An 11,575-nucleotide genomic window follows, 5' to 3' on the forward strand; every position below is an offset into this window, starting at 1 on the left:
TCACTGTGGTTCATAGAGGCACGTTTCCTGTAGTGGGTGGGGAGAAGGCACAGTGAGAAAAGGGAACTGCTACTTCTTGCTCCAGTGATCATGGCTCACACTGTCAGATGTTTGGGGGGGAGGGTTTCTACAATGCAAGGCATTTAAGCAAGAAAGTAAAGGAGAGACCTAACTATTGGGGGAAATCCCATGCCAATAAAGAGGTGGTGATTGAGGAGAGGGACAAATAGGAATAATAGATTCTGGGGGGTAAGGGCGGAGAGGAGAAGCAGGCAAAAGTGTGTGGTGGTGGTGGGGGAAGCAGCGGAGGTTGTGGTGTGAAATATCTAGAGACCGGGTGAACTGCTTGCTCTGGGTGATGGTGCACCCACTGACTTGAGTGTCTTTAGCAGTTGCACAATAGTTCACTAATTTCTCAACCGAAAAACTCTGGAATAAAAACTCCCTCTCCCAAATACAGTAGCTGGGGTGTCTGGCTTTGTGTGTTGTCTTGTCTGTTAAATAATTATAGAGAGTGTTCCCTGAAAACAAGCTAGACGAGGACACTTTAGTTAGTCATGCTTAACTCCAAGCATCTGCTTCTAAAATAGCCCTGCTTGCTGAAAATGGCCTACCTGTACCTAAAACAGGCAAGATCTTTAGGAGGGCAGTACAGTTCAGTATGCCCACTAACCTGTTTGTGTTTTTTCTTCTCCAGTGTGTAAGTATGTGGCAGTAGAGCTGAAATCTGCCTTTGAGGAAACTGGGAAGACCAAGGAGGTGATTGACACAAAGTATGGCTTTCTAGACGGAAAGGGGTCTGGAATCAAGTACACGCAATCGTAAGTGAGTCAGTCAGTGACATCCACTCAGTGGCCCTCCTTGCTGCTCCGCTGGATTAATAAATACCTCCACGAAGAGCATTCACAAGCAGGGGGTGATCTGGCCACCTACCACACTTGGGGGCAAAGGTTGCTTCTCCCTCCTCTAGAGTTATTCGTGTTGGCAAGATATGATGGATGTTGAGTCCCTAGCAGGGTTTGATGGCAGTGGTGCTGCTCCACATGTTACCAAGAATTGCAGATCCGAAGCGAAGTCACGGGGGTTTGTTTGAGCGTAGCAGTGCTGCACAGTTCGAACTCAGGACCTCTGTCATCTGCAGCAAGCTGGACTGAGAGTCTGCTGCTAGCTTTCTGTAGCACTCTGGCAATTCTGTGGCAGCTTCACTTACATTTTGAAAGTAGGCTTTTAATTAATTTTAATAGGCGTATCAGTCCAATGCGCCTGGGTCACTGATGCTAAATTCCATTTCTCTTATGCTTTCCCAACACACTCAACTGTCAACGTGCCTTAGATATCTGCATTGTAGAAGTTGTCATACAAAGGTGGGGATTCTGTAAGCTGAGGAGTGGACGCTTGGGGCTTTGGGTACCTGGGATTGTAGGATAACCATATTAGCTGGATTTTTCTGCTATAGTGGTCAGGGATGAAGTAGTAGCCTAAGTGATGATTATTTAAATTCCAATTCAACTCTAGAGTTAACAGGTCACTGGGAGAGCAGTGGTGCGCTTCCTTAGACCTGCTTCAGACTCTGCCCGCTTGGGCAAACCTCACTGCACCAGTTACATTCAGTTCACGTTTTCTAGCCCTCACAATTGAGAAGGGAAGAGAGCCTTGTAAAACAAGAACTGAGATTCTGAAGCACATTTCTGTGATGAACATTACTGCTGCAGAATACATGGCCCTGATCAGAGCCCTCAGGCAGTCTCTAGGCTAATAATCAAGGCTTGAAATAGCCACTTGCCAACACGAGACTTTTCTCAGCGAGGGGGAAGTTCAAGCCATCAGTTCCTGCAGAATTTCTGCTTCCATTGACCCCCTTCTGCCAGATGTAGGCCGGTGCCAGTCGTCATTGCTGTTAATCTCAATTTTTGTCAAGGCAGTTAGCTCCTCTTGGGGCTGTGCATAGAGACCGTTTGAGCTGAGGCTTAAACAAGACATCTGCCTGCTTCTTAGGTGTTTTGCACAGGAAACCCACTATGCTGCTGCTCAGGGGTCTGCACTGGCTGGCAGTATGTTTCTGGGTGTGGTTCAAAGTAGTGACTCTAACCTACAGAACCCTGAATGGCAGGGGCCACCTGTCTCCCCCTCTGTGACAGCAGAGGTGGAGCCCTTGAAGTGTAAATGGGAAGGGGCTCCTAACAGGATGCTCTCTCAGGGCCTGTTGACTTTGGAAATAGCTTCCCCACCCTTGGTTTGCCACTGCCTGGCTTTGTGAGCTTCCAGTCATGCTGCAAAACCCGCCTCTTCTCAGAGGGAAGGGGTGTGCTGATAAACGGACCAGGTTTGTCCAGTGTGGGCAGTTACTGCTTCAGGATCACTCAGCAGCTTATGCTCCTGTCGGAGGAGGCAGTTCAATTCATGTGGGACGGTATTAATTTTCTAATTGAATGTAATTGTTTTTCAAGACATTGTTAGCTTGAAATCTAGTCACTTTCAGAACTCCAGGGATGTTACCTGCCCCTGAAGCATGTCTGCATTGGAGCTGAAGGGCTGATTTCCTGCACTAACTCTGATCAAGCTAGCATGCTAAAAACAGCTGCCCCAAAGATGATCCTGTCCGATACCCTAGGTATGTACTCAGGGCTGCTAGCCCGCCGGCGCCATCATGGCTACACTTCTATTTTTAGTGTGCTAGCTCAGTCAGAGCTATCGAGAGTATGTCTACTCAAGCTTGACATTACACTTCCAGCTGCAGTACAGACAGACCCTGAGTCCCCCTTGCCAACTTCTGTGGTTTTACAACCACACTCTTCTCTTCAAATGTTTTTCTCCTCGGCCACTGTGAGGAAATACAGATACAAAGAGAAGAAACTGGCTATGGTGAAACAGTAACCCTGGGGGGAGGGATAGCTCAGTGGTTTGAGCATTGGCCTGATAAACCCAGGGTTGAGAGTTCAATCCTTGAGGGATCTGGGGCAAAATCAGTACTTGGTCCTGCTAGTGAAGGCAGGGGGCTGGACTCGATGACCTTTCAGGGTCCCTTCCAGTTCTATGAGAGAGGTATACCTCCATATATTATTTAAAAAAAAAATGGAGGTAAGGTTGCTGTGTACACATGGTGTGTACTGCACACAAAGTAAACACACTTTTCATTTGCCCTGGTTCTAAGTGTTACAAGTAACAATAGTGGGTAAACAACTTCAGGCACCAGTGAGATATTGTAACTTGATGGGGGCCCTTTAATATGTGTCTGGTACCTAGGGTATAAGATTGGGGCTGTACATTATGTTTTGAGCCCTCAAGATTGCAAAGATCTGCCAAACATGAATTGCCTGAGTCTACAGCAGGCAGCTCCAGTCTGTTGCTCAGAGCTTTCCCGTGCCGTGGACGAGACACTGGTGGTTTCACAGCTACTATTCAGACCTTCGAGGGCAAAAATGCACCTTCTAACGTTAGTTCCATTCTGCTGCTGCTTGGCAAAGCTCTGGGCAGGAGCAGAGGCTGTCTCTGGCGCTAGCAACATGGGATAAGGACCAGAAAATGAAGGTTGTGATGGGGGTTATGCAGCAGAGACCTCTTCTCCCCACACCTCCCTTGCAGTAGCCAGGAGTCTCTGGGAGAGGAGAGAGGTTGCCAGGATGCTGTGATGGAGGAGACCGTCCCTCTTTCAATAGCCAGATGGAGGTAGGGGGAGCACAGGGGTGGAGCCCCCACCCCTTTACGGTAGCCAGGGGCTGTGGAGGTAAGAAGGGGGATCTTTTTCCTGTTGGCACTTGGAGGGAGGAGGGTTTGCAGGCAGGCAGTGGCGTTCCAGTTGATTAAACACTTGCCATCAAGAGGCCGATACCTTCTGGAAGGTGGAGCCTTTAAGCCAGCCCAGGACCAGCAAGCTGCAGAGACTAGCCACTTCCCCAGCCCCCTCATCTTGTGTCCATCTCTAGACAGTGGTCTTAGTCCTCGAGCTAGAATTTTTGTAGCCCTGTTAATGGACTGTAGCCTTTCTCGTGGAGTGGTACTAAATCCTTCCCCGTTTCACCAACTTTTCCTCGGGGCAGGGATATCCGACTGATCGAGGTGACAGAGACCATCTGCAAGAGACTGTTGGACTATAACCTGCACAAAGAGAGAACTGGCAGTAACAGGTTTGCAAAGGTTTGTACCATTGCTTGTTCCCTCTCGCTGGAGCTTTAGTCAGACGCCCCTAGGCCTTGCCTTGCCGAGAGCATCCATGTTTGTGTCCTTGGTCTGCATCTGCGAAACAGATTTCCCAGGTACAGAATTAGCTTCTAATGGAAGCTGCTCTGTTCTCTCCCTCCCTCAACTTGTTAGTGTAACCACCTCTCCATGGCCCTGCTGGTGGGTGGCATGCAACCAAGAAGCCTGGTGGGGCGGTGTAGCAGACCTATTCTCATGGCTGGAGTGGGGGGTGCTCAGGAAGGTGTGTACTGAATGGCTTCTCCCACCTCTGGTTTGGGATCAGGTGCCGATTAACAATTCCATTGTCAAAGTGTAGGTCGAGATTGCTAGCAGCCCAAGTTAACGCGCCACTCCAGGAATGTTAAAGCTAAGGATAGTCCCATCCTCTTGACTGTCCCGTGTCTGTTTGCGCTGTGGCTTTGCACCTGCCAGGGTTTCAAGGGAAACAGTGTGATCTGCTATCAGTGTGGCAGAGAAAGCTGTGAAACCCTGAATCTTGCAAGGCCTGTGCACAAGGGGGCAGAGTGTCCCAGAGAACCGTTTGGGTTTGGTTGGGTTTGCCTTTCCCAAAGGCCCTTCGTGCAGTCTCAGGGCTGGGCCCAGGGGTCATGCCTGTGATGGAAGAGGTAGGGTTCTGTAGAGACTACATCAGCCCAGAGAATGACCTGGGGCTTTAGCAATGGGGAAGCAAGGCTTCCCTTTCCAAAGGACTGTGTGGTACTGCTGTGCCTTAGTCAATCCCCACGGTGACTTTATCCTTTTACAGTCAGGCCTGTCCCTTTAGCGGTCCCCTCTCCGCTCACATCCAGGCCACGTCTGAGTCCTGCCACTGCTTCCTCTGGAACGCTGCTGGAATCCAGCCTTTTCTGCCTGTTCAGACAGCCAAGCCTCGTCACGGGCTGCCAAGGACTGCATCCTCCTTGCTACCCATATTGCACCAGCCATTTGAAAGAGGGCTGCTAGGACCATCTTCCCTGGCCATCGCTCACACTGTCACCCTCCTATGAGTCCCTCCCCTGACTCCACACCAATAGCAAGCTGCTTGACCTTTAGGCCCTCCCCAGCTCTGCCCCTCCCCTCTTATATCCTCTCCCCCTTCACCAGGGATGCAGGCTCTTCCTCCGGCTTGTCTGCTCCTCATGTATGGAACGTCCTCCCCAAACTGAACCAGACAGCTACTGCCCTCTCCTCCTTCAAACCCTGCATCTAGAACCAGGACGCTGACAAGGAATCAGCCACCGCGTTAGCTGCCTTGGGGGCAGATGAGGAAAGTCCGTGCTCATTCAGTCATGGAAGCACACACTTCAAATAAGTGTGAGAGCCTTCTCCCCTGCCCTCCTCCTCAGGCTGGTCATCTTCGGTGGCATGTTCTTCATGTCTGTCCAGCAGCAAGCGTGTTAGGGTCCTAGTCCAGCTGGAGCTGCTGGGTGCCGTACAGAGGAGGGCGGGTAGCAGATAAGGCCCAGGCTTTCACACCCTCCTGAGAAGTGAACAGGCTGCTCAGCCACTTGCCCCTGAGGCTTCTCCCTTCACGCTGCACTGGTCCAACAACTCCTGGTGTGGGTGCAGGTGCTGCACCCCCTCTTCTGCAGGGCTCTGAGCTGGCGCCCATGTAGGGGAGCTGTGTGTGAGATCTCCTCTCTCCTTGAGTTCCTGGTGGGTGGCGCAAGCGTCGTGTGTGTGGAGCTGGGATTCTGCCCGTCCCCGAAGGTGGGGCACTCAGGTTACTGTGTCTCCTTAGGGAATGTCGGAGACGTTTGAAACCCTGCACAACCTGGTGCACAAGGGGGTGAAAGTGGTGATGGACATCCCCTATGAGCTGTGGAATGAGACCTCTGCTGAAGTGGCTGACCTCAAGAAGCAGGTACTGTCCACACGGTAGCACAGTGTCACTGGGGGTGCTAGCGCAGAGTGCAGTAATGGCTGGGAGGCCTGTGCTGCAGTGTCTAGGACTCTTTCTGCTGGGCCGGGGGAGATCTGGGAAGATGGGCTCAGGCTGGGTGGGGGTGTTGTACTCCAAGAGTTCACTGCAGCGTATGAGCAGTCCCTCTTTGTGAAGCTCGTCCTGGAGCTGCGCTTGCTCCCCACATTGTGAGGGGCCCAGGGAGTGGGGTTAGTAGGAAGGTCTCCTGGTGCTGGACTGTGCTTTCTGTCTGCACTAGTGTGATGTGCTGGTGGAGGAATTCGAAGATGTGATCGAGGACTGGTACAGGCATCACCAGAAGGAAGACCTGGCTCAGTTTCTCTGTGCGAACCATGTGCTGAAAGGGAAAGACACAAGTGAGTTTCACTTCAGCAAATACAAGGGGGCATTGGCCTCCAAGCAGAGGCAGCACGCGTGCTCCAGTGCCAGGGTGATGGGTGCAGCAGGGGAGTCCGAAGAGCATTGAAACACTCTCTGTGTGAGCAGGAAGGGGGCACAGGGTGGGGAGAGGAAACCTGACAGACTCACTCCTCCCTTTTCTCCATGATGTCATCCCTGCAGGCTGCCTGGCAGAGCAATGGGCCAGCAAGAAGGGAGATGTAGCGACCGCGGGGGAGAAGAAGACAAAGAAAAAGGGTGGCAAGAACAAGAAAGCAGCAGAGAGGAAAAAGAAAAACAAGGAGAAGGTTGAGGAAGCAAAAAGCCACCTGGACCCAAGTGCTGAAGGGAGCCCTGAGGAGGAGGGGGATATCCAGCCGAAGGCTCCCCTTGCGCACAGCCCAGCTGACGAGCTGTAGTCTCTTAGACGCTGCACGCCGATTTGCAGCCCATGGTAGGGACAGCGAACGCTCTGGACACGTGGGATATTGGATGCGCTCTGGGCCTCGCAACAGCCAGTTGCCTCACAAGACGGTGACCCCTTATTTACTGAAGGGAAATAAATTAGAACTCTTCTAATTTATTGCTCCAAGGGCGGCTGGGTGGAGATCTCGCCGTAGCTAGTCAGCATTACCGTGAGCTGCGGTACCACATGGATCACAGATGTGGAGTACCAGCGGCTGTCAGAGACCCCTGCACACGCAGGGCAGCTGGGCCGGACAGGAGATGCCTCCTGAGTATGTGGAGCTTGTTAAACTCCTCTTAATACTTCCTAGACAATACAGATCCTGCCTTTAGCGGGAGAGACCTTCCACCCTCTGCTCTTCTCCCTGCCGCCTCTGTCCCAGCTTGATTGTATTGATGAGGGGGTCTGGAAGTGGGAGAAAGGAGTCTGGTTTGCTCACGGCGGAGCCCCTGGCTTTTGTCTGCAGCTGCCCCCAGGGCAGGGAATTTGGCAGTGGCTTGGAAGGAGAGTGGCTTCTGCGTGGCCAGCCTGGCGGGTTTGGACAGAGTCTGTTCCACGAAGGCTGGGCCCAGTCCTGCCCTCCCCTACGCCAGGCAGTCCCACTGAGCTTGCTGGGGTCCCACGATGAGTTATCCTCCCGCTCTGCAAGCTTGCTGCCCACCTCTCTCCCGTAGGACCATTCCATTCAGGAGCAGCCATTCCAGCTTCCTGGAAGCCTGTGGTTCCTGCTGTTGCTGCAGAGAGGGCCCTTCACCCCTCTGCTGATGTCCTGTTCCATTTGGTCTAGCTTTCACTGTCCCATCTGCACCGTGGACAGCAGCTCCTGGCTTTGCAAGGAGGGGCTCCCTTGTATTTTATGCAGTTCTTTGCTACCTGTTGGCGGTTTCTCTTAAAGTGCCAGTAGATATTAACACCCTCCCTGTGGGGTGTGGGAGCAGGACCCACCATGGCCTGCAGGGGCACCCAGCTAACTTCAAATGCAGTCTTAGTCCCTCCTGCATGTGCCCAGGAGCCTCCCATCAGCTCTTACCGCTCATCAAAGCACGTGGGGACCCCAGCCTGGGAGTGGGGTTAAGTCTGGTCCAGTCCAGCCAGGCTGACCTGTGATCTCGGCACTGCAGCTCACTGAGAGAGCTGTTCTGCTAGAAGTAGGTATGTTTCTGAGTGCTCTTGCGTCCCACCAGCTCGATCTTGTGTCATGGAATATTCCCAGGTAGTGAGAGACTCATTGGTCTGACCCTGTTTTTCAGGCTAGTGAGCGACTGTTGGTTCCCTCCCCCAGGCAGGGCACCATACTCCAGGCACTAGCACTGCCAACTCTTGCCACTGTATCACAGGTCTCGTGGTATTTGGTGTTTTCTTTAAAACCTCAGCTCCTGGCGTCATGGGGTTATGTGAGAATCTCCGCTTTAGAATGAAGCTGTTTCTAGCCCTCGTGGCTGCAGGGGACAGCTTGAAAGTGTCACCAGTGTGACCTGAAAGGCTCAGAAGTCAAAGAGAACCCCAAATGTGTGGTGGTTTTTAATCCTCTTGTGGGGATTGTTGGGGGCTAGCCCCTGGGTTCTGAATGGGGAGGGTTGGCCCTGCCACTTAACCGCAGCCCAAAAGGCACACTTGGAACTCGGCTTAGAATTATTTTTAAGCAAGGCGGCTTTACACCACTTCCTGCTGTGGAGTAATCCTGTCATGCAATTGACTGACTGCAGCGGGAGTGGGGGTGGGTCGGTACGGCTGGGCACGGGCGACGGGGAGGAATGAACGAGAATATCTGGTGTGACAAGAGTTTTTGTCCTTTCAGTTTCGTTCTATGGCAACTCCAGCAGTTACTATAACTGTACACTGGAATCTGTTACCCAAAGCAAGGGACTTGGCATTCTAGTTAGCGAAACTGGCCTGAAGCAGCTGAGAGCCTCATGGCTACCAGCCCTCTCTCTTCTGGAAGGTTATCCTCTGATCACCTTTGTCCTTCTCTCTTCCCCATACAGTCCTCCCTTCCTCTTATTTTTCTCTTGACAAATAGCGTAGCTTCCCCTTGACCCACTCCTGATGTAGGATTGGCCTCTTCACCTGTGCGGGCTCCCAGCTACTGCTAGACATTGGCATCTGCTTCTCAGCACTAACACGTCTCCTGCTAAGAGCTGCTGCTGGGTTGCCCCTGGGCAGCCAGCAATGTGCCGGTGGGGTGATGGGCCACTGTGCATTCGGGAGAGGCGCTCCATGCTCTGAGCAGGGCAGGGTATGCCATACAGACCCCCAGGCCCTGGCACATGCACAGCGGTGAGATGCTGCAATGCAACCCTTCCCTCTACACTTCCCAGCTCTTCCCCCACTCCGTGGCGATGTGAGACAGCGAAGTGCAGCACCCACGCAGAGAGATCACAAGAAAATGCTCTGTGGGCCTTCAGCAGAAACAACCCTCCAGTAAAGCTGCTGCTGGAACATCCTAACAAGAGACTCCAGCCCTACCACAGAGCCTGGCTTATTGCTTTGTTTTTGATCCATGCCTCTCACCCCTGTGTTCTAGGTGCTTGTCTGGCCTTGAGCCCAGTTCCAGGTGGGGTTGTTGAGCCCAAGGTGAGGCTCCTAGGGTTTGTTTGCACATTGTGTTTGATTCCCCTAGTGCTTTGCAGTGGGAGGAGTGTTTGCTGCTTTGGCCAAGATACAACAGATGTCCAGGGTACTTCCCTGACTTGCTTAGCGGGGTGATCAGTTCTGCTCTGCTGCCACGTAGCTGTTTGCATAATTGCAGCCGAAGCCTTTGTCAGGGTTTGTGCCAGTAAGTGTGATGCAACTAGGGCAGGCCCTTGCCAGGTGCAGCTCGCTGACCATAAACACTGAGGGGGAGACAAAGCCCAGGTCCAAGCCAGAGTAACTGCAGCCATTGAGACGCCCAGAGATTGCCTGCAGACGTCTGGAATAGGAGCACGGGAGAGTTTCTCAAATGAACGGGAATCTTAAGACTTGTTATCAAGAGCACTGCAGCAAACTGGGCCTGCCCTGGGAACGATGCTGAGATAGCATCCAGCTGACTTCAGCCTGAACCCCAAGCTGTACAAACCCCTGTGCTGGACAGAGGGAACCTGTCTCGGACAGAGACCCAAATCCGTCTGTTACATGGCAGCAGCCTTGAGATGGCTCAGAGAGGCTGCAGGGTTTCCATAGGCGGGCATGGCAGGGAGCTGGTGCATGCACAGGGCAGGGAGGGTGCAGGGGCTCTTTTTATGCCCGACCCAACACAGGACAGTCAGGCCCTGTTTGCAGTTTGGCTCAGCACCTCACTGTTCTCAACAGGCTCGTGGGTGATGGTACCATCCTAGTCCTCCCTGGGCTAGGCTGGATTACAGAACCCAGCCAGTGGTGACAGAGCAGTAGCTGATAGCCTTTCCCTAGGGTGCTCCTATTAACCTCTCATTTTTCTTCCCCTGCCTCCCCAGCTGGCTAAATTTCGGATGAGCAGTTGTATCTTAAATGTCTAGGGCGCTTTTGGCTCCATAGCCAGCTCTCTTGTGGTGGTGTAGAGTGGCCTGTGATCCTATGTGAATCTGGTTAATGGTCACATAGTTTCAACCTGAATTCACTCTTGTGTGCTATGTGCGGTTATTTTTAAATAAACTCCAAGTCTGTTAATGGTTTGTTTGTCCTGGTTTCTAAGTATATTAACCCATCTCACCTCTCTCTCTTCCCAGCTGGAATTTAACCTTAATCCCATGTTTATCTCAAACATTAGGCAGCTGCAGTTGTGATGCCAAGAGAACAAAGGTCTGAACTTCAGGTCAGAACTGGGCACCTACTCTGAATGGTGGGGATGAGGAGGTGCTGTGGTGTAACCCAGAATCCTCTGCGTTTCTGCAGTCAAACCCCTTCTTTCTAGATCTGTGGACAGTAGCATTGTGTATAGGAACCTGACTCCTAGTCTCCTGTTGGGTGTATGAATTGACACTGATCTAGCAAATTGATGGTGGGGTCAGTGTGGGATACTTGCTAAATCTTCCCCTCATGCAACACAATGAAGAATGTTAATGTGAATTGGACGACTGGGAGATATGTGCAAACAGAAGCTTCCAAAGTCCCAAGAATGGGACTCACTGAAGTATAAGTCTGAGTTGGCTGAAAGCTGTAAACACAAAGTATGGCAAATTAAAGGGGAAAAGCAAAGTTTACCAGCCCTCCCTCTAAGCTGTATCTCAGGGGAGTAACCCGTGTGCACTTCACACCTCGCTACGGGTGCCCAAGAAATGGAAATCCCTTCCCATGGGAAATGTTATTTTTGGAGAAAAGTCCCAACTTGGGACAAAAAGCCAAACCCTAGCATTTTTCACTGGAAGGGAGGTCTGGAAACAATCCATTCCAGAAGAACCCAAACAGAATTGTTCAGCTGCTGGGACTGGCTGCCTGGAAGGCAGCGAATGAAATTGACAAGGAGCTTTCCAGGCTGGTGACTGGAGAAACTGGTCTGGGCGACTCTGAGCTGGGGCAGGAGCAACTCCTGGCAGTTTCATTTTCTGCCTTTTCACTTTCTGCTGCTTGCTATGGAGCAGGGAGCAGCTTTATTTCTGAAAGTTCCACCCAGAACCGCTGAGCCACTTCCAAGGATGGAAAGTGAAACATTTCATTTCTCAGGCTTTTTT

The 11,575-nt window shown here is 51.9% G+C and overlaps 2 protein-coding genes across 2 annotated transcripts in view; both read left to right on the plus strand.

The window, feature by feature from the left end:
• Nucleotides 1-90: 90 nt before the first annotated feature.
• On the plus strand, nucleotides 91-10,579 carry CNPY3 (canopy FGF signaling regulator 3). Its single transcript, XM_026653130.1, has 6 exons — nucleotides 91-109; nucleotides 698-821; nucleotides 4,038-4,134; nucleotides 5,921-6,043; nucleotides 6,342-6,459; nucleotides 6,665-10,579. The coding sequence occupies exons 1-6, from the start codon at nucleotides 91-93 to the stop codon at nucleotides 6,898-6,900; spliced, it is 717 nt and encodes a 238-aa protein (XP_026508915.1). The 3' UTR covers nucleotides 6,901-10,579.
• The window catches only part of LOC112116464 (glycine N-methyltransferase-like), a 6,423-nt gene continuing 4,077 nt past the window's right edge, over nucleotides 9,230-11,575 (plus strand). The window contains exon 1 of the mRNA XM_026653131.1: nucleotides 9,230-9,288. Coding sequence (XP_026508916.1) covers nucleotides 9,230-9,288 — 59 coding nt within the window. The remainder of the gene's footprint in view (nucleotides 9,289-11,575) is intronic.

Source organism: Terrapene carolina, unplaced genomic scaffold (assembly GCF_002925995.2).
Source record: "Terrapene carolina triunguis isolate 2854851 unplaced genomic scaffold, T_m_triunguis-2.0 Scaffold132, whole genome shotgun sequence".
Classification (NCBI taxonomy): domain Eukaryota; kingdom Metazoa; phylum Chordata; order Testudines; family Emydidae; genus Terrapene; species Terrapene triunguis.

Excerpts from the sequence above, each read along its gene's own strand:
- CNPY3 (XM_026653130.1), top strand. Across the intron at positions 822-4,037 it reads GGAATCAAGTACACGCAATC|GGATATCCGACTGATCGAGG; the intron begins GTAAGTGAGTCA and ends TCCTCGGGGCAG. Across the intron at positions 6,044-6,341 it reads TGGCTGACCTCAAGAAGCAG|TGTGATGTGCTGGTGGAGGA; the intron begins GTACTGTCCACA and ends TGTCTGCACTAG.